At 33.5% G+C, this 27,359-nt stretch overlaps 3 protein-coding genes across 3 annotated transcripts in view; 1 reads left to right on the plus strand and 2 right to left on the minus strand.

Annotated features, from left to right (window-relative positions):
* The window catches only part of LOC124356805 (protein borderless), a 46,408-nt gene extending 21,857 nt beyond the window's left edge, over window positions 1–24,551 (minus strand). Inside the window, exons 1-2 of the mRNA XM_046808014.1 lie at window positions 24,477–24,551; window positions 21,446–21,582 (exon numbers count right to left, since the gene is read on the minus strand). Of these exons, the coding sequence (XP_046663970.1) occupies window positions 21,446–21,582; window positions 24,477–24,522 (183 nt within the window). The 5' untranslated portion in view covers window positions 24,523–24,551. The remainder of the gene's footprint in view (window positions 1–21,445; window positions 21,583–24,476) is intronic.
* On the minus strand, window positions 13,066–14,000 carry LOC124356806 (EF-hand calcium-binding domain-containing protein 1-like). Its single transcript, XM_046808015.1, has one exon. It carries the CDS (start codon window positions 13,838–13,840, stop codon window positions 13,142–13,144), a length of 699 nt encoding a protein of 232 aa, XP_046663971.1. The 5' UTR covers window positions 13,841–14,000; the 3' UTR covers window positions 13,066–13,141.
* LOC124356807 (EF-hand calcium-binding domain-containing protein 1-like) lies at window positions 16,184–17,178 on the plus strand. Its single transcript, XM_046808017.1, has one exon. It carries the CDS (start codon window positions 16,428–16,430, stop codon window positions 17,118–17,120), a length of 693 nt encoding a protein of 230 aa, XP_046663973.1. The 5' UTR covers window positions 16,184–16,427; the 3' UTR covers window positions 17,121–17,178.
* Window positions 24,552–27,359: the final 2,808 nt, after the last annotated feature.

A 27,359-nucleotide genomic window follows, 5' to 3' on the forward strand; every position in this document is an offset into this window, starting at 1 on the left:
CAAGTGAAGTATTTTACAAAAACTCAAACGCCAGTGCTAAAGTCACGGTCAGAAACTAGATAGCCAGCAAGAGGAGACGCTATCTTGGCTTTGGTAAAAGATTATAAGGAAATAAAAGATCGTTGAGAATGCTATCTATGGAACCCAGTGTAAAACCTGCCTGTAGACTGGACGGCACTAAACCTTGGGGCTAAGCTGCAGAATGTTGAAACCATTCTTCTAGTTGTATGGAGTGACGTTTTGAAAGAGAGTAGACTAATGTTCCAATAACCTACAGAGTGAAAGTTTTAATCTTGAGTCATAAGTAAAATACTCGTAGTTACAAACTATAGAAGGAACCTTCAACTCCAAAAGGAATGACTTTGACGAATACGGGAAAACCACACTAAAACTAGCTGGATGTGATGTTCCTAGCTACTCAAGAGCAAGAAAACAAAAAATAGTTGAAGACGGAATGCATGGAATCGAAGGAGAACTTAATGAAAGAACAAATTTCAAAATTAACTCACTAATAGCAAATCTAGCTTGAAGGAAGGAAGCATAATATGACATTCCAGATTCCAAGTGTTGGCTCTTGTAATCACCTACCCACAGGAGTCAACAGAAGTGAAAAGAGCGGGTTCAAAACTGTTTACCATCTATTCTGAAGATATCAGTGTAGATGACTTAAACGGATGTTTTCACTTTCAGATGTATGTCGAATTTGGAAACTTACCATCAGTGTATTCTTACATAAAAGAAAACCATCTATCAAGTACTTTTCCAAATGTCGAAATTGTGATTAAAAGTGTTTTCCACTCTGCGGAAAGAGACGTTTTAGTACTGAACCTGGTAAAAAAAAAATGCTAAAAGGGCAACTCTACAGAATGAAAAAGTGCAGAGAAAAGTATTTGACTTTCAAAACAGACGTTTCTGCAATCGTACAATGCCTAGATAAAGTCACGAAAGAATTCTTTCATATAAGGTTTCGATTTCAACTGTTAAAATTTCGAAATCTTTTTTAGATTTACGGTTGCGATATGTTTATTTGTTGTCATTTTCTGATTTTTTCCCCAAAAATTATAAGTTTACGTTTCTTAGTTTTATTTAACTCTAAGTTAAGGAATAGATGTTGTGTAGTATACATTGAAATCCAATTTGTATTAAACAATTATCATTAATTTCGAAATTTCAACCCTCAAACAAAACTGCCGTGTTAAGTAAATGTTTTATTATAGTCTAATCTCTAGTAAAAAAATACATGTACGTTTACTTGTATTCAAAGTGTCGCATTAAAATAAAAATATAATACATTGCAGGTACAGATTGTTTTTTAAAACCTTTTTCATACCAAAACCTAGATATTTTTAAACAATTAGACATATAGTTGATTTTTAATTGATTATAAGAAACAAAAAAAAATTGTAACCACAATACAAATTACATAAATAAAGCCTATTTAAATATACAAAATACCTACCAGATTAACTTTTAAGCAAAGTTTGATTAATGGTGGTACAAGATACCCCAGTCAAACTCTAAAGAAGAACGTATATAAATAGGGTTTGATTTGGACCGACTAATAATTAATCTTGCATTTGTAAAACCAAGATACAGTAATTAGAGCAGAATCGGGTCAACGAGGTGGGGAGGGATGTTGAATGGGGTAAGTGAGAAGGCGGGAAAATATGGTTTTCCCAGAGCGCCTGCAACCTGAAATCGGGGCTTGAAAACACGAGAAAGGGGCTAACATAAAAGTCAAAAGTTGCACATCGTTGTTGATCCGAAGACCATCGTATGAATTGGGATGAAGTCAACATAATACATAGGGAACCTTATTTCTTTTAAAGCAAATTATTCAAGGCTTCATTCATCAAAATTAGTCAGACCAATCGATTAGTTAACCATCAATCGAAATTAGGACACTTTGGTCGTTTTGTTGCCAATTCTGAAAAATTAACTAACAAGGAGATCTAAGTATCAAAGAGATTAGAGGTTCGTAATAAACCAATGTGGAGACACAGTTTGGTTTTAAGAAGAATCATCTAGAATGAACCAATCATAAAAAAACCCTCTCGTTTCCTCCCTTTTTGCCGCCATCTTGTTTCTGCCGTGACGATCGCCATTTACTATTGGCCTCTGGTCAATTTAATATGTGGTTGGTCGCGGAGTGCAGGTTTATTGTGACCTGTAGGCTCTGTAGTTAAGTTTTAATAATTAGTGATGTGTTTTGTTTAAAGTGCATGGTTTAGAGTTTGTTTGAATATATGCTAGGTTAGTTATTCACATGAGGAGGAGATCACATTACATATCTCGAAACTTAGGGTTATTGATTTTTTTATCACTGAACAATGGTAAATGTTTGGAAAACATCCTGTTTCCTTCACAATCGTTCCATCGTCAAAAACTTCAAATAAATATAGATCGTGGTTAAATCTCATTTGAAATACTTCAGAATCCTGACTAATCTAGAAAATACGTTTTTTTAATTATATGATATTCACAGAGTGTACTGTACCAAAACGTTTGAATACTGGTTTTACACCTTTTTTACACAAAATTATAAACACAGTATTTAAAAGTACTTTAGTAGACCTTTAAAATTAAGTGTTCAAATTTTAAAAAAATGTTTAGACCTACATTTATATTTGAAATTTTCCAAACCCGATCCTCACACTCCCAAAAATGTCACAATGGAGCATGTAAGGTTGGGGATTCCATTGGTAATGGCTGAAAGCACCGACGCCAAAAGCGCGTTTCAATCGGTTTTCTTTTTGTTATTAGAACACATTTATATTAGGATTTTGTGTATAGTAAAGATGGGAACCCAACGATAAATTATCTGTAATTTGTTGGGACCCAAGATTCTAAATTTTTATTATAAATAAATTTCTTGATTTCTTGAAGAATCTTTGTTTGAAAATAATTTCTCTGAATTCTTTGGGATCGACATTGTGAGATTACAACTGCCACAAATAGTCTATTCCGCTTCGCTTGGCCAATTCAGGCAGTGGCGGTCTGATACACCCTGTATGTAACTACCGTACCTCAAAGTTGCAAGCGTTTCGGTGTGAGCTTAGCCGCTAAGTGGCAGTGGCCAGGTCAGGGGATAGAGCAAGCGGGCGAGTGCCGAGCATTAATAATAATAATAAATTATTTATTGTGTAACTCATGAAAACAATGTTATAGCAATCGCCAAGTTGTTTAGCCAAAATTTCCATTCATTCTAGTACCGAAGTCCCTTTCAAACGTACAATTTTTGCGTTCACTCTCTCTCATTCATTCGAATTTATCCACCACTTCCCCGGTCAGTCATAAGTCATGTGCCATAAGCTCGTCTATACTGTAGAATGTGTATGTAGTCACTGTTGTTTTTAGACAAGTTTTGAATGCCTTCAGCATGGGGACACTTTTGATCGAGTTCGGCAAGTTGTTGACAATTCGAACTCCTGCCTGAGAAGCCAAACGCGAGTGAGCTACCGTCCTGTGTCTCCCAGTTCGGTAGTCGTCCCTGCTTCTACTTGCATAAGAGTGTAAATCACTACCTCTTATGTATTCGCATTTGGATTTAAAAAAGACACGTTTCCAAGATGTAGAGGCAAGGTAATGTCAACAGTTTCAGATTTTTGAAAGCTGGCCTGCACGACTCTCTCCATTGCAGTTTTGCACTATTTTGTTCGAACTGCTTTTTTTTAAGGATGAACATTCTGGAAAAGTTTGCGCATTGGAGGGGATACTGGGAGATTGCGGTATCACAGCGGCGGAGGGGTATTTACCCCATCCTGCTTGAACTAAAATCGCCCAGTTTAACCATAGATGTATAAACATTACGATTGTGCTGTAGAAATCTAACGTGAGAGGGTTGTTCACCACTTGAAATCGCAATAGAAGATGTGCCACTGACCGAGCCTTCTGATTGCCGAGCGATTTGTCTATTACTGCTGCGACATTGCTAAATTGCTTCAGCAAGTGGCAACCGGCACTACCATGCTTTCTTCGTGCCAGTTGCTGCTGAGTTATGAGTTGTCTTGACCTTTAAATTAACAATACACGAATTTCTGTTGATTTTCTTTTCATATATTAATAGTTGATAGTGTATATAACGCATATTTGTTAATACTAATTTATTGGATTTTGTTGGTATGTATTGTTGTTGGATATGTGCTGGTTATTGGATATTTATATTTGTTGGATATTTATTTAATTATTTATTTTATTGACTATTACTAACTTTATTTTACAAATGTATTTATTTATTGTCACGTTAATATCTTTATAGTTATTTATTGCCATGTTGGAAGTCGTCATGTTTATATAGTCCTTTATTTACCGTCCTGTAAACATATGAATGTGTAGGTGAAAGTGTATGTTTGTCTTGTACACATGTCATACGTTACATACAAAAGACAGAAAGTAAAATCGCAGCCAGCTGAAGGACTCTGATATAAATATAAAAGTGTATAAAATTGTTTTTTTTTTTTCAATTCGCACGTGCCATATTGGCATATGAAATGTAATAATATATGTAAATTCTTAAATAAATAAAGATTTTTTTTAATTTAAACTTGAACAAAATATATACGTTGTAAAGTTGTAGATAGTGTTACTATACTAAATGTTATATTTAGACTTTTAGTCGATTTAAATCTTACTGTGATAACTCCCTATACTTTGTTTGGCTTACATTTGAAATGTTGGGTATATATTTATCATTAAAAGATTATGACATGTGTATAATACTTTTCTGTAATATCTTTATAATTTCTGTTTCTTTCGTTTGCCGCTAGATAACGCGCCACCACATCGTTTCAAGTGGAAACAGATTTTAGTATTGGATGCAATATCTTTTCATATAGGCTAATGTTACTTTACAGAGAATTGGCCTTGCATATGGGGGTTCTGTGGCAGAAGTTTTGTTCAGTAATACTAGATATTGTTCTGTCCTTTAAAGCACAGATAGAGTTACTATCTAAATTCTTTGCTCAGTATTGTATAATCCATTTTAATCTCATAATAATTGCCTTATTTGTATGACTTAAATTTAAGAGTTGTGTTTTTTGTCAGAGTTTACTCAATGTAGCATATGTTAAATAGCTTAATGTACTAAGTTTATAATCGTCGTTCATTCTTTTGCCGCTAGACAGCACACAACCACAACGTTTATGTAAACAATATTAATTTGTGGAAGTCTTCTGCAGCACCATCTTAACAAAACCACTAAATAAAATTAAAGAGGTTTACTCTAATAGACGCCCATTAAAGCCCTATATACATTAACAAATCTAATCGGAAACGGAAAGATGCAGTAATGACGAGGGCGTATTGTGGAGCAACAATAACAATGTGAACGGTGACGCCCCACAATAACGTTATTGTGTACCGATCTAATCAAGTGAGCACTGTCCGCTCGTCGAGTCTAGTCAGCTGATCGTTCTGGCTGCAACGTACTGATTTGTGACTAGATTGTACCATGCCAGTCCTGTTTTGGACTTAGACGGAGTCGAATTAGTTTTATAAACTAGGTCCACAAAATTAAAATTCTGATTCATTACAGTCAGAATATATATTTTGTTACATTTGCTAATTGGAGAAAAGATACTAAAACATTCAAAGTTGTACTTTTAGAATCGTATAACTCCCAAACACAACAATTTAATCATTAAACTATAACATATATAACTATATATAACATATAACCATAAATTTAAAAATACAAACTAATGGACCTTCTGGAAGAAAATTACAAGTATGAATAACTGAAGCCATTGTATTTTTAATTTAGCAGGACACTTGTGGAAAACTAGAATTAATATACTATATGAAATTCCGCTTTATAAAGCATTTAATAAGATTCATTTCACAGATTTAAACACTGCGTGCACAGAAACGAAGCCCACACACCCCGAACAAAGCCGTCCACATCTTGATAAATAAATACGTTTCCTGTTACTGTACAAGTACCCAAATAGTCTTGAATGAACCAGACGAATGCCTCTTCCATCGCATTAAATCAACTATTTCGAATAGAAACAACAAAACACTATGACTAAAGAAAAATCAGTATAATATCCGGGAAAAACTGTGTATTTTGACGTGACAACGTCTTAAATTAGGTTGCGGCTCGGAGTCACTCATGAAAAAGTGTAACGCCCGGTAACTTTACGATGCCCGTCCAGTGGGTCCGCCGCACGGGATCCGCACGGGATAAAGCAGATAACTGTGGGTCCGCCGCACGGGATAAAGCAGATAACTATGTTTATTCGTGAAAATGTGGAGTGCTTAGATTCGTCATTTACAACAACTACAACAATAAAGGTAAATAATTGTACACTGATATTTCATTATCGTAAACTATGATTGATTGATTAATTGTTAGATTGACACAAAAGTTGAGAAACTGAGTTTATAGGTTATGTCCATACTATTGACAAATGTTGATAGTGTTAAGTAAATTATTAGTTTAAATCACTCTGCAATCAATCGTAATTCAGTCGATTGAGAAGAAACAGCGCGTATTGCTAGTCAAACATTTAAAATAACAAATTATAACCTCTAACCTGTCATAACAGTGCGACCAAACAAACGAACTAAACCTACCAATCACCACGCGCGGAGTTAGAATTTAACTGTGTTTAGCAAGAATTTCAAATTCCAATTTTAGTAAATGTTTTATTCAACTTTACCATTTACAATAACAAATTTTAATTAATTTCAAATTATGTACAATGTTTTAGTAAACAAAATATATTTCTATAGTTAAAATTTGTGCAATTCTTATTTTCATTCAATTCCTTGTTCCTATTGTGCAATTTAATAATATTCATATCAATAAATATTCTACCGAGAAAAAGACGTTGTCACGTAAAATCTTCGCCCGTAAAACCGACTTTACAGGCAACCATAATTTTTTTTTATTCAAAATTGATGTCTGTTTATAAAGTATTGATCTTTTAAATTCATAGTTTGACCATTACTTAACCTCCAGGATTAAACATTTTAATTCTATTTAAAGTTTTCTTATGTATTCAAATATTCTTTTTTTGTAATGATTTTTGTATAAATGCATTTTATACATTCTTATTTTTATTTTATGTTGTTTTTTTCTGTTTCTTCGTAGCCTAAATATATGGTAATTGTTGTGGCCCACTGCTGGTGGGGATTTGACTAATGATCCTTAGTCCAGACCCACCAGTTGTGTATCCCTTACGCTAGATACCCACACTCAGTGAGTTGTATCGCGACCCTTAATTTAATCATTTAACATTTAAATCTTGTCACGTATAATAATCATTAATCGATATTAGTAACCATAATTTAAATCAACAACTGACTTTCATTATAACCATGTAATTGTATTTGTTCAGTTCATCATAAACTCATTTCATAGATTAAAAAGCAATGTGTTATCATTTATAGTTTTTTATTTTTATTTACTAAAAGCGGTAACGTTCTGCAAGCATCCTAAGCAAAACACCAGGACGAACTGTAATAATTATCGTCCAATTAAGGGAATAGAACCGTCCAATTTAGGAAGAATTAGCCTTTTAATGAAAATTAAATGCTCATAAAGTTTAATACTCTATATTAACTATTTGATTTTGTTAGAGACAATTGCATATCAGCCCTGCACTGCCGTCGACGACTGAAACAAATTCCTACAGTACCAATATATATATATATATATATATATATATATATATATATATATATATATATATATAATTATCACAACTCCAGTACTCTAGAGAGCAAGATCATGAATCATTGAGGCATAGAAATTTGTTATTTAAAAGGTAAACATTGAGTCATTCTGGCCGTATTTGGACGACCATTTTTACTATATTATGAAAAACCAATGAAAATGCACGTTTACCGAAAAAAAACACGTGTCGCTTAATACTTTCATGTAGTAAAAGAATATTTATTGTCTCAGTGGAGTTTAGTTGATAATTTAATAATTAATTAATTATTGTTAAGATGTTGTCTATGTATTTCATTATTACATTAATTTTATATTGCATAATACTTTGCTCTAAATCATTCGCTTTAATTTTCTACCATATTATATGACTGCACAAATAAAAGCAATTATTATGGTGAAACAAAATTCTGTTGATCAGCTGATATGTCGTATGCAGCGTTAATCTTTATTTTGCCAAGATTGGACACTAGCACTGAAAGTTGCAGTGTGCTGTAGTACAAAGTACTGAATTTATTGCAATTCTTTGCCCATCACACTTCGACATCTTCAAAAGAACACTTTCAATTTATGTAATACTGACAGTTTCCCACCGCCTCGCAGCGCTTCCATTTTGAAAAACAGGGACACCATGAGCATACTCTTTTTGAATTACATTCCTAAAATTTATGAGATAGTCTCTGAAATATATTCCAATCTCTTGATCCATTTTAGATTTTAGTACAAAAATGGGGCCCTGAAGTCGGAGAGTGAAACTGTTTTTTGTTAGGACTTCTTCAGTATTTCATAATATTTTATTGAATAGCTACAGTAACAATCGAACTATTTTAGGCCAGTGTGAAGAAATCCTAAAGGAAAGTCCTTAGCTTTTCCGTTAGCACACGTATGATGTAATAAACGATGGGATTTTCCAGTAGCTGATTAAAATCCCAATAAAAACAAATCGAGGCAAAGAAAACCTTCTGCGCGTAAGACGACCTTCGCAAAGTGTAATTTACTTTGACACAAGAACCGATGAAAAACAACACATATTTACTATCACCTTTATAAATGTGTACACAATTGTACATTAATTACTATTCTTGACTTTGACAGGTGATTAAAACACATTTAGACATTACCTGCTGATTTAGCCAAGTTTATAAATATATTAATGGCTCAGTCTTGTTGCTATAATAATACAAAATGTGAAAAGTGTTTGTTTGTGGCCATTATAATTTACTCCGATCTTAGTATTTTTACTTGATATTACTTTATTTCCCCGATCAAGAATATTATGAATAATATATTTATAATATTTTAATTTTTTATCTAGATATTTTCTTAATCTATGCTCAATAGCGGTTGCACAAAAGGTTGAAATAACAAGTGTTATTACTAACAAGCTTACTATATGCTTTTAGTAATATAAAATGTAAAAAAATAAAATGGTTTAAAAATAATGAAACATATGGTTGTGCTATCATAAAACAGTTGATTACATTTAACAGGCTCTTTTAATTAATAATATTATTTGCTGCAATGCAATGCATCTTTAGAGGCCAATATGGGAGTTTCGCAACTTTAGAGCCCAATGACGTGTAGTCGAAGGATTTCCGAAGGAGTCGTGGAGGAATTTTTCGAAACAAGAATAGGCCTATATGCTAACCAGGGACACTAATAATGTACAATTTCAGTACAATCGGTCCAGTAGTTTTTAAGTTATTGAGTCAACACGCGCGCGCGCGGACACACACACACACACACACACACACACACACACACACACACACACACACACACACACACACACACACACAACATTAGACTTTTATATAACAGACTAGCTGTTTCCCGCGGTTTCACACGCTTTTCGTAAGCTTTGCCCGTGCATGAGCACTTCTGGTTCAGTAAATTATATTTCCAACGCCGATTTAGAGTTTGTCTTGATGCCACGATCAAGAAAATTTAAAAGTTCTTAAGAAGTGTACGTTTATAGCCATTATACAATTACATGTACTTTATTCTAAAGTGGTCTAACACTCAAGCTTTATGTTCAACGAAAAATGTATTTTAAAATACAAATATACATCACAACTTAGCGCCTTCAAACACTGTTTGGCTATTTAATATACGTAACTGTCGTAAATTGCAGTTTATAGTGTGCAGACGCTTTGAAAACTTTTATCTTTTGCAGCTCCGCTTGGTGGCGAATTCCATCAATAGGCATGGCATATAAACCTTCTCCGTGGAAAAATACATATACATACAAATTTTCATAATGATCGGTCAAATATTTTACGATTCCATAAAGGACAAACACACAAACATTCATTTATATATATATATATATATATATATATATATATATATATATATATATAAATGAATATATATAAATGAATATACATATATATATATATATGTAGATATTTCGATCTTATTATATTGTGTAATTACTTTTTGGGATATAACTTTAAGTTAAAGTTTGCAAGTCAAAATATAACTACACACAATTACATCTAGGAACATGTAAATAAATTCGTTATATTTTTTAATCGCTTGTGTGGATTAACATTTTAAAATAATTGTTCATTCATAACTTGTAACTTATCCTATACATTTGGCTCTTAATTTATTATTATTTTAAATAATTAGAAACTTAATTCTTTCGTTATCATAACTGGGCATAGTTTTACTCTCTGCCTATTTAATTTTTTAACTGAAAACTTATGGTAAAAAAACGTTGACTGAGATATTATTTTTAACAATGTTCAACAAAAGTTTAACTAAGATTACATTAGTAAGTTACGGTTGTAAGTCACAGTTATTTGATCAAGACTATGGGTAAATACTATGATCTCCATATAAAGTTAAATTGAGACTTTTTTGCTTAATATTTAAAAATGTAAAAGATTTTCTTTTTTGTATTTATTTTATTGTTCCTGATAAGAACTTTTTTTAATATGCATAGTAAGTTAAAAGCACAAATCTTAACAAATGTTACAAGTTTTATTTAGGCAAATTTTTCTTGAAATTTGACTAAAAATGCACTTCTGAATACAAAACTTTCTAAACTTTACTGGGAAGTAAACTTTCTTAACCCTCCCGGATATTCAATTCCCAGCCCCAATGTTTAGTCTGACTACGCCACTGATTCCAAGTTGGGCTTTTATTGTTTATTTGTTTTAGAACATGCTCAATCGTAATTCGAACCTGGATATCCTGGGTGGAAAGCTAACCAACTAGCTAACGGGCACTAAATAATTTAACAATATAAATTTGATCTATAGAGAAAATGTTTCGACTTACAAATTCCATTATTCTACTTAAATCCTAAAATGTCATTTCTTAGCAAGGCTATATTTTGTTTTACATTTAGTTTATGTATTGCTTGAAATAGTCACATGTATTTCTATGTAATATAATTACAACATAATTGTGTTTATACGATAAGAGTGGGAAGTAAATTGTCTTGCCCTAGGATTTTATGACAGTGACCTATAAGCAGTGCCGAAATCTGTGTCCATAATAAGGGTATAATAAGTTACAATTTTCTCTGCGAGATGCACAGATATGGTATTTATCAAAATGAACAGTATATCCCTGAAGCGTGGCCAAAAATGAGGGAGTAGGGGATTACATGACTTGTAATCTCAATTTAAGGACTTCCAAAATATTGTCAATCCATGAAACTGGGCCAAAACCACATAACAATCATTAAGTTGAATTAAATACATAACATAACAGTTACTCTTCTTGGAAAGCAATTTGACGGTTAAAATCTGCTGTATTTATATAAATTTCTGGCGCTCTAGAACTTGGTATATAGTAACTGTATCCAAACTGTTGTATTTGGTTTGTCCATGGCGAACACATGACACGAATAAAATGGCTTGTATTTAATTCAATAATATATTTTTTATTCATATAAATAAAAGTAAATCACATGATTTATGTTAAAATTATATTAACGGAGCTTTCGTCTATTTAACTACTAAGTGGTAGTAAGAAATAATAAACAAGATATACATGCATTTTTTCTGAAACAACGTTTTCATTTTTTTAAACGTTAAATATGTCATTGTTGTATGTTACTAAAATAGAACACTCCGTTTCGAGGATATGAATCTATCGTCTTCTTCAGGTGCCAAACAGCATTAAGGCAAAAGTTAAGCATTCCCAAAAAGTAACAATTGTGTATGTTCCGATGATATACAGCTTGCTCTGTTGTCAAGTATGACTAGATCACGTAGGGGTTTTATAAATTATGAATATAATTAGACACCACACTCGATAGGGTAGCATTTGACACCATTAGTTCATACCGTCCGTCTTGTTTGTAACACCATAAAAGTATCACTTGGTAGGGATTCCCGTTGGAAGATTTTTACTCGCCCCCAAACTACCCCATTTTTGGAGAGGAGAGGGGTCATCATTTTTCATAAGTAAGAAAACTCCTCGGTTGGTCATATGTACATTCCTCGAAGTAAATTTCATGATTTCCATTCATACAAAAATAGTAGGATGGTGGTACTTTTAATACATCCTAGATAATCTAAATATTGCAAAATATTCTATTCCTTATCCTGATTCCGCGAGGCTGATTTTTCTAATTATTACTTTAACTACAAAAATGAAACCATTCGGCGCATTCATATACTTTAGTCTAATTAATTATGGAATGTTACCTCCTAACATACAGGTATTTTAACTGGTGACAACACCTCATCGGTTGTTTTTTCATTTGACGGGATTAAGAATATCTAATTAGGCTAGTTGCTAAGTTAATCCAAAATTAGGTCAGGCTCATAGCAATGAGTTTTAGCTAACAAATACACCACAATTCAAAATAAAAACACCTTAAGCCTGAATTGTAAACTCATAATTCTTTCATGTCGTGAAGAACTTACATTGAGTAATTGCAATGTTTTAATAGCGAAAAAACAAAGCACATAACTCGATCAATTATGTTAGATTATGAAGTTAACACTTAGGTCCAATGTTATTAGAAAGAAAAATAGCGTATCTATAAATTTTTATCTGTAGTATTAAAATCTATACGCCACTCGTTTGGTACTGTACCAAATTCACTTTGCCTAACCAGTAATCTCTCTAACACCACAGAGTACTTAAATCCGATTTTTAAACTCTTGTACTTTAATGAGGAACAATGGTTTTTTTTTCTAGTGAGGACAATTATTGTCTTCATTATATTCATATTAAATTAAACTATAATAATGAGTTTAAATAATTTTGTTATCACTCATCGCCCAATCAACGTTTTGCGGTGAATGATGTCGACAACTAGAACATTATAATTAGTAAATATACGCACTACGTCTCCCATTGTAATTAAAAACTAACCTATAACCGAGAATAGTAAATTTTATAAAAACAATAGCCTATTGTAAATTATGTAAAATAACGTTTATTCGTAAATCGTAAATTAGATTTAGGCTTAAAACAATATTATCTGTTAATTTAAAAATCTTTTATCTTTAATCTTGATCTGGATGGGAGTAGTTTACCATGCATAGTAGACACGTTTGGCGTAAAGGTGGACATGAAGGCATACACGGCCGGGCGGGAGGGAAGACAGTATCCTAGGATCTCTAGTAGGTCGTTGTTCTTCTTGACCGATTGCTTATAGTCCTCGAACGACAGGACGCCGTCTCTGTCGAGGTCCATCTTGTTCATAACCATGTCGATCATGTCCTTGACTAACTCCTCGGGATCCTCGCCGAGCAGGTTGCCACGAAATGTGTGCTTCAGTAACCGGAACATGTACTCTTTTTTGATGGACCCTTCTCCCATCAAGTCGTAGACCTTAAAACAGAAACTGATCTTTTCTTCCAGATTTCCGCGCAGGAGTACGGACATACCCACGAGCCAGGACTCCATCGTTATGACCAGTTTGTTGTGCCTGTCGAAAACCGAGAATATGTTCTCAATCAGAATCTCGTTGTTGAAGTTCAGCAGAGTGTACATAACCCTACGAAAGTATTTGCGGTCCAGAGGTCTGTTCCTGGTCAGCTTGTAGTGGATGAGGAGCAGCGCCTCGCACTCGTGCTTGGAGAAGTGAGTCTGACTTCGAGTCTCTTTGATGACACTACGAAATTTATGCCTACAGCGAACTTCCTCTTGCGGATTCATCGTTAAATCCAGACGCTCGTAATTCATTGTTCATTGATTAGTCTGTATTAGTAAGGGTGAAATCGGTTGGCTTATTTAGCGAACATGATTAGTAATTCAGCAATTCAAAGTTTAGTCCATAAATTAAAATATAGAAACGGGACACAACAAGTTAACCTTTAAAAACAAAAATACTAACAGCTGTTTGAGATTAATATTTACAGATAGAGAAGGAAATTAACTTAGAGAAATTGCTGGATTTTTTTAATAAAAAAATTATGGTTGCCTGTAAAGTCGGTTTTACGGGCGAAGATTTTACGTGACAACGTCTTTTTCTCGGTAGAATATATATTGATATGAATATTATTAAATTGCACAATAGGAACAAGGAATTGAATGAAAATAAGAATTGCACAAATTTTAACTATAGAAATATATTTTTGTTTACTAAAACATTGTACATAATTTGAAATTAATTAAAATTTGTTATTGTAAATGGTAAAGTTGAATAAAACATTTACTAAAATTGGAATTTGAAATTCTTGCTAAACACAGTTAAATTCTAACTCCGCGCGTGGTGATTGGTCGGTTTAGTTCGTTTGTTTGGTCGCACTGTTATGACAGGTTAGAGGTTATAATTTGTTATTTTAAATGTTTGACTAGCAATACGCGCTGTCTCTTCTCAATCGACTGAATTACGATTGATTGCAGAGTGATTTAAACTAATAATTTACTTAACACTATCAACATTTGTCAATAGTATGACATAACCTATAAACTCAGTTTCTCAACTTTTGTGTCAATCTAACAATTAATCAATCAATCATAGTTTACGATAATGAAATATCAGTGTACAATTATTTACCTTTATTGTTGTAGTTGTTGTAAATGACGAATCTAAGCACTCCACATTTTCACGAATAAACATAGTTATCTGCTTTATCCCGTGCGGCGGACCCACTGGACGGGCATCGTAACGTTTACCGGGCGTTACACTTTTTCATGAGTGACTCCGAGCCGCAATCTAATTTAAGACGTTGTCACGTCAAAAATAAATACAAAAAATGTTTAACGTCTCACTTCAAGTTTTAATAGTATATATTATTTGTAAAAATAATTACCGCCTCAAATATTATATCAGAGGTTTTGTCATTCCTGAGTAGACACATCCGGAAAGAAACTCTGACACTAACTCTAACACTGAATGAGTTAACAAGACGTAGTAAATCTAGTTGATTGTTCATTTATAGACCCTTCAATACCAAGATCTAACTCAGTATGACACTATCCAGGTGTTTCTCACACCCAGTAAGAAAATCTGGCACTAGAAGAGTTAACAAGATGTAGTATATATAATTCACTGTTCATGTATTGACCATTGTGTATAAGATCCCAGCCAACTCGATACTATCCAGGTGTCATTCCCCATCAGAAACTCTGACACTAGAAGAGTTAACAAGACGTAGTATATCTAGTTGTCTGTTCATGTATTGACCATTGTGTATCAAGATCTCAGTCAGCTTGATACTTACGGATAGTTTCTCATAGAGTTGAGAAACTCTGGCACAATACCACAGTATAGCAATTGACCGTAACGACGAAATCCTCCGACATTAGAAAGGATAAAAAGGTGTAGTATTTTTAGACCCTTTGGCGCTAGAAGAAATAAAACCGTTTTGAACACGAACTTGTGATTTTGGAACAAAATAATTTATCTCATTACCTTCATCAATATCTCAATTCATGAAAAATATCTCATAAGGCAACTTCCGATCTAACGTGTTACGAACGTTTCAACGAAAAGATAAATTACTAGTGATATCATTGTGGAACATAACCTCACATTGTTCAAGCAGACCAAAGACATATGCAATACGCGTGGAGTGGGCAAAGAACTCTGAACGCATTATTTACCTCTTTGCTTATTCTTGCCGCTTCTCCTCCCACACCGGGCTGGCCAATCTAACCCAATCAGCCGCTTCCAGCTCGGCTCTGCTAGCCGCAGCACATTGCGGGCGTGACCTAACTGTTGATCAATCAAACTGTCCTGTCGCATGCCACTTTTGATTTAGAGCCTTCTGCTCTCTTATAACCCCTTAGCAATCCGTTCGTGGACAGTCATTCTCTGCCAACTCAATTACTCTAGTCCTCGACTCCATTGAAGCTATTGGAATCCGTAGTCCATCCTTTAGAAAATGCGAGACGCTTTATACAGTAACCTGACACATGAGGCATGTTTCACGGATTGGGTTATTTTTTTGTATAATCAAACATTAATGTTGTCTCTAAATCTGTGGAACTAACATTCTAATTTATTCGTGGTGTACAATCAGTTGTAATTATTGACGTTCCTCTGTATGCCTTTTCTTTCACATGTTTTGCTTCAGTCATATGTAGAAGTAAATAACCAAAATTAAAACATGAATGAGTTAATAAAATTGTCACCGAACGAATATAGGCTTTATTAAATTTAATTTTCTTTATTTAGTGAGGATTCTAATAGGCATTACGGTTGTAAATTAAAAAGCGCAGTGTTGAAATTCGGTGATTTCACGCTATATTTGATTTAATATTTTAAAAGGCGGATACTTCGTTATTGATTGCACACTTATCGAAATAAATTAACACTATCATTATGGACTTTGGTCGAATAGACCTGACTCTCGATCCTCAAGAAGAAGTTAGATGCAGAAAAAGGTTTCGACCAATTATCAAGGAATTTGGCAGTCGAACGAAATTCACTCACAAGGAGCTGGAAGGGCTGTTGATAATCTACCACAAACTGACCAAAAACCAACCCATGGATCGCAAGTACTTTCGAAGAGTTATGTTTACCATACTGAACTTCCAGAACGACGCTCTGATCGACCGGATCTTTTCGGCGATCGACAGAAACAACAAGCTCGTAGTGACCATGGATTCCTGGATTCTCGGGATGTCGATATTCCTTCGCGGCGACCTCAATGAGCGCATCAAGTTCTGCTTCACAGTCTACGACATGATGGGAGACGGTTACATCAAGAGAGAACATATGTTTCAGGCTCTGAAGAACAGCTTGCGGGGCAATCCACATGACGAGGATCCAGAAGAGCAGGTGAAGGATATGATCGATATCATCTTGAAGAAGATGGACCACGATAGAGATGGGAGGCTCTCGTATGAGGACTATCGGAAGTCCGTGTGGGAGAACCCCAGCCTGCTGGAGATCCTTGGGTACTGCCTTCCCGCCAGACCTGCAGTGTACATGTTCATGACTACCTTCACCGACCTTGTCAGCACCCTGCACGTTAGAATGATGAAACGAAGGACACGCCATCATTCTGAGTAATATATAATATAAGTCCATTATATTATTCGAATATCTAAAATATAAATGATGAAACTAGCACGTGAGTAATTCATATCTACCTCATCTAATATGTAAATAGTAGATTTGTTCTTGGAGTGTAATTTTATATTATTTTTATCCTACATTTCTTCATCCTATATTTTCTAACGGAACCCCGATTGATTTAGACGAGCAAACATAAAGGTGGGAGCAGAGAATTGTGTGAAGCCGCGGGAAACTGATAGTATTGTTATAAAATACTTACGAATGAGTGGTTTAATTTAGGAGTTCGCGAGCACATGAAAACCATGATGTGTTTAGCTCAACATTCCTCTTAGTGCAGCGTCTGGAATAGGACGCTGTCACAGACTTGGATTCCAGGAATGTTGTTTATGCCTTCAGAACCTTAGTTCACATAGTCAACAAAAAATGTCCTGAATGTTTACTATGTATTTGTATCCAGTAAAATAAAATATAATGTACGCTTTTGAGGGCCTTCCTCTGGATCCCAAAGAGTTTTTTAAAATTCAAAAGGAAATTTATTGTATGTGGAGCGAGATATTGTGATCACAACAGGCCCCTCTCTTCGTATTCGTACATCTCAATATCTCAATACTTCCAAGTATTTACATCTGTAAGGTGTTGTTATTCACTAAAACTAATCTTCAGTTGTTTCAAGACTGGTTTCTCCTATTCATAGGCTTTCTCTTGGAGATAAGGGCGTTCACTATTGTACTGTAAGGCTGCACAACGCGTTGCCTTTGGACATAAAAACTATTCACAGGAAAGATTTTCTCAAAACAACTGATAGGTGTTTTTAGTAGAGATGTGTTATTATTCTATATGAGTTCCTGATTACTGGCCCGCATAATTAAGTTTCTTTTAAGTATTTATAATTCTTGTTGTTATTTTTATTTAAGGAATGTCCACAAGTTCAATGTTTAACTAAGCGATGTAGTAACAAATTTCATGTAACAATAGTTATTGACGAAATACAAAGCATTCCATTCTACTGAGTCGAGATAAACTCTTAAAGTCCTTTTGGTTTTCAATATCTAAACTCACTAATTCTCTTAATTACAATTTCCGACATATTGAGAAGTCTTAAAACATATAGATTTAGCATTAGGGTTCCACATTATTACGAAACACTCTCATGACTACGTTTTTTGCATTTCTCCATAACCAATTTCAAAATTTCGCGGAAAACCGTGATATTGCACATATTTATTTTTCAAGAATCTTTTACAAACATTATGTGCCGAATCTTAAAAGTGGAATCTTTGCGTCATAAATGTTCAATAAGAAACAGTGTTAATACAGACGCAGTTTAGCTGTTAATGTTGTGGTTAGTAGACAAGTGCCATAGTATTACCGATAAGATTTATACCTACGTTTGTGACCAAACGTGCTAACGTGCCGGAGTTATATTACATCTCACGAGTTATATTACATCTTTGACTTTAAAAGAGAATTTACCTTATATTAAGAAATGTTAATTGTGTGGCAGAATATTTGTTCGGTAGAGTTACGCACAGATATGGAGAGTATTAATAGTATTATCATATTAAATCTTTTGTTTAGGGTTGTGACTTATCTTAATTTTCTATTTTATTTTATTTTAGTTATATTTAGAAATTAAATTCAAAATTTAGGTTCTTTTTATGATTGCCAGAACTGCATATTTTTGGACGTATTGGTGCTACTGAATCTAATATCCTTGATTACGAAGTAATCAAGGCTAATACTATGTTACTCAAAGAAATGTTTGCTCTCTGACTCAAGGCTCTGTTCCTCTAACCTTGAAATCATCAACTCAACACAAACATCAGAAACCAATAAACCAAATAACTCGATATTTTCCATAGTCGTTGTTGTTACCTTATCTTGCTGTTTAAGAAAATGTGTCATTCACAAATTATCTGTACATTTTCAAAAGAAACTTCTATAATCTCCAAATATTATTAAATGGACACGAAGATAGATATTTTAAGATATTTTAAAATGGACGGTTAAAATAGTATATTTTACATTATATTTCTCACTTACTAACGGTTGGTACTCCGATTTAAGGATTAACCTAGTGAGATTCAAGAAAATATCTGCAACTTAAGGGCTCAAACACAATACCTTGAAATTCTGTAATTCAGTTATGGATGTAGTGCTGTAGACGGAAATGTTTTCCAGTGACAAACATTCTTCTCAGGGTGTTCAAAGTCTAGTCCACACTGAGATACAATGTTCGCAGACTGTATGCAGACAATCTGCATACTGTATGTAGACTGTTTGCAGACTGTATGGATTTTGGTTTTGAAGTGAAATAATACTAACATTTTTAAGGGTTGAAAATCATATTAGTAGTTGTTTTTATCTAAACTGACATACTTTGGAATTTGTGTCGTTTTATAATAAACAAATCTTAAACATTAAATTTGGTAATTAATTATTACCTCTCCATCTTCGTTCTCCCCAGGTATGGTGCCTTTGCTTCCACGAGTTTCTGTTTGCGGCAACAAAAAACAGAAGCATTTCATATCCAAACCACCGTACTTTCTTTGGTGAACTTCCACTTTTTTCTGGGACACAAAGGTTTGTGCTCACGACAAAACAGCACTTTCAAACTTTAATTTTTTTGTTAACTTCACTAATATCAAAAGCTAACACCTTGGCAACTTGTATTAACTCGTCCCGCTTTATGTTCCGGTTTTTATATTCTGGGACCGATACATCCCATAAAGCTGGACGTGAATGAAACTTCTCTATCAGTTTGATTGTTTTTTCCTGTGTACACGACGTCATTATTGCACGCAATCACAACTAAAAAAAACACAACACCAAAGGCAAAGCACAGTAGATGTTACTCAGAGGAAGGCTAAGTGCAGACTGACCCGGACCCGGATCTCTTGTATCTCGACTTGTCTACACTTGCAGACTTGAGACGAGATACCGCAGATTTGTATGCGTGTTTTCCATTTAGTTGGAAAACAAGAAACATTGTATTTTATCTCCCAAAACACAGGTTTTGTATTCCTAATTGTATGCAGACTGTATGTAAACTATCTGCAGACTGTATGCAGACTGCTTCCAGATTGTATGAAGACTGTCTGTTGATTGTATGAGGTTTGTCTGCGGATTGTCTGGAGATTGTCTCCAAACATCAACGGATACAAAAAGATACAGTCTGCATACAATGTATCCGCATACAAATCTGCCAGTGTGGACTAGGCTTAAGGATTACACCTGTTATATTATGCGGTAAGGCGCGTGACACGACATGGAAGAGGTTTAATTTGTAACCTCAATATTAAAAAATAAGACTATTGTAGGTAAATCTTTGAGACCAATCAAGGTTGCATAGTTTTTAATCTTACAGAAGGAGGTGCACATAAGCACATCTTTAAAAAATTAAGTCTGACCCGCATCTGAGTTCCAGGAATAAAACATCTAATACAGAAACCTGGAAAATTTCACTGTTTGCTAAATGTAATTATATATAATAATAATCTAGTCTTTATGATCAGTAAAGTCACCAGTCATGATTTATAGCTACTAATTCAACGAATCGGACAGTTCATTAATATGTTTTGTGTTGGCATGAAAAAATTTAAAAAAAAAAAAATGGAAAGGCAGTCGCGGAATTGACCGACAGAAGTGACGACTTCTTATAACGGTCTGTGAATATATATCTTGAAAAATGTACGTTTACTTGCTAATTATTAAATGGTTATTTGTTATATTTTAAAATAATATGAGACACTCAAGTCCTTAACATTAAAAAGTGTTATATTTTTTTATTAATTTTATACATATTTTAAAATATTTTTACATTTCTCATATTAGAATGTTCACTGACTTATAAATATTTATACATTTTATTTATTGTCGTTTGTATTAGTTTCTATAATTTGGTTTGCATCATTTTCAATACAATCATGTATTTTCTAAATAATTACTTCTTTTGCATTGTCATTATATTCTAAAAATGAAATTATGGGTTTATAAAAACTGAAAAAATTTAAAATTCTGGAAAAATCTTGCCAAATATCTTGTAAACACAGCTTCTATTATTGTTCCAAATCTCGTTGTACTTATGTTTGTATCGTTTGCAATATTGTTAAATTTAATTTATTTTTTAAAAATTCAATTGGCGCCCTGACATCAAAATGGCCGCGATAGTTCCCCCATTTAGCGGCTACAGAGCGAACGTGACGCGTGACCGTTACGCGTGACGCAAAACGAAAGTTTTTGCCCCGTGCAAAACACACATCCATAGTCCGCCTAAAGAAGTAGTCGCGTAAAAATATAAACAGCCTGCTGATACAGACCTCCTTGTTCCACCGCAAAACATATGGGATGGCGACGTCGTGAGGGAAGTCCAAAGGGCAGTTGAAAACCACTGAGTCTCCCACTGCGGCCGTCAGATAGGTCGGCTTCTTTTCTTCTTCCATCTGGCTCCAGACACCTGCAGAGAACACAATAAATCATCGTAGGTCAATGTTGTATTGGAACAAAATTATTAACTAATAAAATCGTAGTTACCTTAAATCTAACATTCTCGTTCCTTGATTTTATTGTCTTAACAGAGCAGCCAAAACACAGAATCCATGATGTTAGAGAATAGATTAATCAAATCATATATAGAACAAAACTTCAAAAGAGATATCGATGGATGAGGATAAACTATGTCTTTTCTACAAGTTATCAGAAAAGTCAAGCATTTTTATTCTATGCCCAAACAATGACTAACGAATGTTTCAAGTTGTTAGTTGAAGACTTGCACTGATGTATCTGATAACAAAATTATTTATTGTTGAAGTGTGGAAACACAGCCAAAAAAGGTGAGGAGATTGACTTGATGTCATAGAGTAGCTTGATGATTCCATCTTGATGCTCAACGACAAACTGTACACTAAGGCTGTCTAAACAGAAAATCTATAATACCTTTGAAACAAGTAATAATTGCGAAGTAAGAATAATTCAGTAAGTGCGAGAAAAGAAAATTATAATCTAGTGACGAACGTGAAGCTTCTTACTACAGAAAAATATTTGTATTATATACAAATATAAAAAACTCGTAGCATTATTCCTTTACTCCCTCTTCTGGCTAATAGGGGACGGTTCGATTACTCCACTGATCGTTGACACAATGACCCTCCTGGAATTGCTCGTACGCAGACGTAAATCTACAATCTCCATACCTTAGTATTATGGTTTCTTCTTTTTATTATTAGAAATGTACACCAATTCTAAAACACTAAAAACAGTATTATAAATATAAGTAATAATCTCTAACTTGTCAATGGAGACTAACAATATTGTAATAAATGCATGTTAGTTATGTAAGGCTCTGAGGCTGATACTCATGCCCAGCTCATTTAGACCTCATTGTTTACATCCTAAAATATGTCTGGCTTTGCTTCCAGAGAATAGACGATGGTCAATAGAGGTAGGTATTGTTTACCAGAAATTTAGTTCGTTAAAGCATAGATAGCCCTAGTATACTAAATCTTTTGTTCGGAATTGTAATCCATTTCAATTTTGTAGTAATTGCCTTATTGCTATGAATTAAATTTAAATCTTGAGTATTTTTACTATTGTAAGAGTTTACTCAATATAACACGTGTTTAATAGTTTTCTGTAATATATAATCGCTGTTTCCTTCGTTTGCCTCTAGAAAGCGCACAGCCACAACGATTCAAATGGCAACAGATTTTGGCATTGGATGCAATATCTTCTCATTGACTTATATTGATAAAAGACACAACCAAAAATAAAAGACGTAGGCTATATATTTTAATGTCACATAACATGTTGTCATATAAAAAATTGTGATCTCCATGTCATATTGAGATCGCCTTTTTCTTAGTTTCGCACTCTTAAAACCACGAAAATTAGAGTTAAACCAGCTTCAGAACAAAAAGGCAGATAGACTAAAAGTCACGACTTGGATTAAAAAAGGTCTTTATATTTCTTAAAAAATGTTTTTCATAGTTCGATATACTTAGAACCAACGATCGGCCCGAAAATTTAAATTGAAATTAGATTCAGGAAACATTTAATTGTGAACAAATGGTTTGATATCCTTAACCCTTTTGAAACCTCCAATTTTGACTCCCACTAAAACTATCTCGGCTAACAATCAATTTCTATTCTAGCAGAAGTTTGTCTATGTATATGTATCCCATAACCATGTAGTGTGCTTAAAGGAATACAATACAAACTGTTCCTCGGCTTTTGGACTATCAACTAGAGAAGAATAGAATTCCACATTCCAGAAGAATAGTTTCCTACTTTTAGAATTCCAAAATGCAGTATCATGAAACCCATGATGTAAGTTCCATAAAAATAGCATTTTTAAACACTATATTTTGTAAAATAACAACAATATTTTGCAAATGAACCTAGATTTATAAGGTTCCCCGCAAAAGAAGGTACACATGTCCCGAGTGTTATGTTACACAATTAAACAAATGTAATGTTACTTCGACCATATGTCAGATATCAATAACGTCTTAGTAAGAAACAATATTGTAACAAGATTATAATTATATCTTAATACATTAATTTGTGGCAATGAATTTGATTACGTGGAATTCTCAGATTTTTGATATTTCATAATTAAAGTAAAGTGCTGTTAAGTAATTACGTCTATGTGCGGTTTTAATTTTCGAAATTTTTAAAAATTAAAATTTGATATTGTTTGGATTATTTGCAGAAGACATTTGTTACCCCATTTGGGCAATATGACATTAAATATATTGTTATCGTATTCATTTGGAATTATATTGTAACGCTGCGTGTTTCCTTATTAATTCAATATTTAAAGCTATAGTTAAAAACGACATGGTACACAGTAGGTAAAAAAGTTGTATTACAATATATATTTAAATGTATTCTAATGTGACTGCGCGTTGCAAAATTTAAGTAAAGCTGAAATATTTTTCTCATACTGTTCAAGTAACAGCTTTTTTTGCTTAAGTTGGTCCACGAAATGATATTTACTTTATAATATTGAATTTGAAAAATGAGTTGGCGTACAGTTTTTAAATGTGCTAAACTCAAACTTTGTTATCATTTCTGCAGAAGTAAATAATAGTGATTAATGTTGAGTTATTTTGTAATTAAATTAAATAAAACATGTGTATTTTATTTTCGTTTTCCGTACGATAAAAACTCTGATCGTCACACGAAGCATTAGTGTTTTAGCTCTTTATCGTATCTCCAAACTGAGCTTGGTGTGTTTGAACGATTGCGAACCGAACAACTTTTGCTCATAGTGATGAAAATTATTGTTAAGCGAGCTACTACTTATTTCATTAATAGTGATATATCAATAAATCAGCTGATAGGACTCACCGGTCGCGAAGAAGAAGAAGAGGGAGAGAGTAGCAGCCGCCTCCATCGCTCTGCTCGCACCACACTACACTGCACCATTGCCCTCCCCCCGCCCTAAAATTCAGTAACAACGCCTATTAACCAATAACATCGCTCAGTTTCGTCACTCAATGTGCCCGTCTCTTGCAGAAATAGCCTGCTTTTCGTCCTTACAAGTCTTTTGTGACTCAAATTAAAACTGATTCAATAATTAGTTGTAAATGCTTGCTGGTATTGTACCGTTGTCACAATGGCTTACATAGGAACCCCTCGTTTGGTACAGGCATTGGTGAGTCGCTTTATGGACGAAACGGACAATTCTCTGGTTAAATATATCGGAAATTTTATAATTGAAACACTGAAACTACAAAAAATACAAACTATGATGTAAGTGAAGGCTAAATGTTGGGTGAGACACTGTATTTCATGTTCATCATTGAGATCTAATGCGAAATTTATAATCAATATCTACTTGTATAATGCATTTTGATGTGTTAATTGGGTGTTTATTCAAGTATATTTCAACCTCGTACGAAAATAGGATAGCCAAAGAAAGCGATAAACAGATCTACACCTTTGCTAATGTTGGAGAGATTACAAAGAATCTCAGCAAAAAGCAAAATTGTAAGCTAACAGGAAATGCGTTAAGTCTTGTTAAACATTTTTAGAGCATATGTTACAAAAAGGACGTCCCTCAACTGAAACTTTTCAAACGGCTTTGGATCCTCCTCCATTTCCTCTTTTGGGGTGAGAGGGGGTTCTTTTTACGCCAATGGTATTTTTTAGTTGATCGTACTAATCTTTTTTACCGAAAAATGGTCCAAAACCCCTTACAAATATTTATTGACCTCCTAGGAATCGAACCCGTGATCTCTCGATTAGAAGCCACAGCCTTATCCCTACGCTACGGTGAAGTTCATACATTTTATAATCCATAGTGAAAGATTACAAAAATCGAAATGTAGATACAAACCGGAGCTCTTTTATCTTTGCTCTTTCAATAGTTCAGATCAAATTTTAAGTTTTACAAACCAAAAAATGTACATGTGTGATTTGCGATCGGAGAATATAAAATACGATAGGTGAAAATTACTGAACGTTGTAATTTTAAGGGTTAAATCCAACCACTGACAGAGATGTGAAAACTAAGTATCCTTGTCTCTTGTGGTGGTTAGAAATTGGAGGTTGGATTAACCCATATTTTTGTCTCAAACGTTTTAAAAGCATCACTCATAGCTTTTCTTTTTCCCAACGCTTAAATATAATTTATTTTTAGTCCTTCAAAATAAATTTATACCTAATGAATATTTAGAAAACGGTAAAGCATCCAGATATAAGCCAGTTATTTCAGTGACGTATCACAAGAATTAGGTAGGGACGCCCTCTCCCCCTTCGGAAGAAGCTCGCTCCAGATTTGGAGTGCTCCAAAAAGTAAAGTATTTCCCGTTAACTTTAAAATATTCCCTTTTTATATTCTAATTATATTATAATTTAAAGAATATAGCAGATGGCGGACGTTTTGAACATAAAAAGTAGCATAATGTTTATTTGATAGTGTAATGTACAGAACATTAAACAAATTATAATTGGAAATTTATTTGTTTTACTCGGTATTTTCATGAAAGATCCTGATTTTTATACTCAGGGGCATATCATTACGGAGATATATGAGGATATGTTTCCACGTATCATTTAATTATCATGATTACCACTACACTAAAACGAAAGCCGACAAGTTGTCCACGCATGTTAGTTTTTAATTTGGACAAAATTGTGTTTTATACTTAAACACACATTTTAGATACCTTACCCATACTTCTGAGTATTCGGGATTTACAATTAATACCCAACAAAAATGTTTTTGCCTAAACCATAGGTTATAGTATATATTTTATTTGCAGAATGTGTATCAAGTAAATAAAAATTTATAAATTTTTATTTCACTAAAAGTAAAATTTTCAGACAGGCTAAATTATGTTTTTTGTGCAATTTGTATGTTTTATCCGTGTTTTATACAAATACTGGTTTTTATCATTTTGAATACGCTTTTTTAAGGTTGTTTTATGATTATTATCATTGGTGGATTTACCAATAGACTCCTCATCTCTGGTCTGCGGGCCGCAAGGGTATAGAGGCTGCAAACTATAAAATTAAAACACATTATAATTGCTTACTAGTTGTTATATGTTACGAATTTCAAAGAGCACAAAAATTATATTTGCATTAACATATTGTTTACTTTGTTACTACGCACTAAGAATATTCTCGTAGTTTTGTATTACAAAAATATTGTATTTTAAAATAGTAGGTATTCGGTAGCATGTGAAGACACCAGGGAAGAAGGGGAATTAAGATAATTTATGTTTTTGACCTAACATTGGTTTGTGTGGGCCTAAATAAGCGCACAGGGGAAAACGAGCTGTTCATTAAAAAGTAAAATAGTGATCACAGGTGCACTTATTTGTACATTCTACTTTTATACTGATGATTTTTTTACGTAAGGCGTCCATGAAAGTGGTGTTATATTATTATTACTACTATTATTATACTACTACTAGGTTTTAAAATGGTTTTAGGTTAAATCTAACTTTAGTTAATGTTGACCTAAAACACAACAGGTTTGTTCTTATTAGTCAAAGTTCATTGAAGGCCTATTTATGTTTATCGTGTTATTCTTTGTTTACTTACTTTAATTAATTTGTTCAATACATATAAAATATAAAAAGTATTGTGAGTACAGTCTAGCCTTTTATGTACGTTTCCCCTTTTTTTCGTAAAGACGGACCCTGGTTAGATGATTTAATCAAATATTTCGTGTATTGTTTTTATCGTCTTTTTTGTATGACTTATTAATGTAGAAAAGTA

The sequence above is a fragment of the Homalodisca vitripennis genome, chromosome 3, assembly GCF_021130785.1.
Source record: "Homalodisca vitripennis isolate AUS2020 chromosome 3, UT_GWSS_2.1, whole genome shotgun sequence".
NCBI classification, from domain to species: domain Eukaryota; kingdom Metazoa; phylum Arthropoda; class Insecta; order Hemiptera; family Cicadellidae; genus Homalodisca; species Homalodisca vitripennis.

What these genes read in the sequence shown, in the direction of transcription:
- LOC124356806 (XM_046808015.1), bottom strand. Translation starts at nt 13,840, where the DNA reads ATGAATTACGAGCGTCTGGATTTAACGATGAATCCGCAAGAGGAAGTT.
- LOC124356807 (XM_046808017.1), top strand. Translation starts at nt 16,428, where the DNA reads ATGGACTTTGGTCGAATAGACCTGACTCTCGATCCTCAAGAAGAAGTT.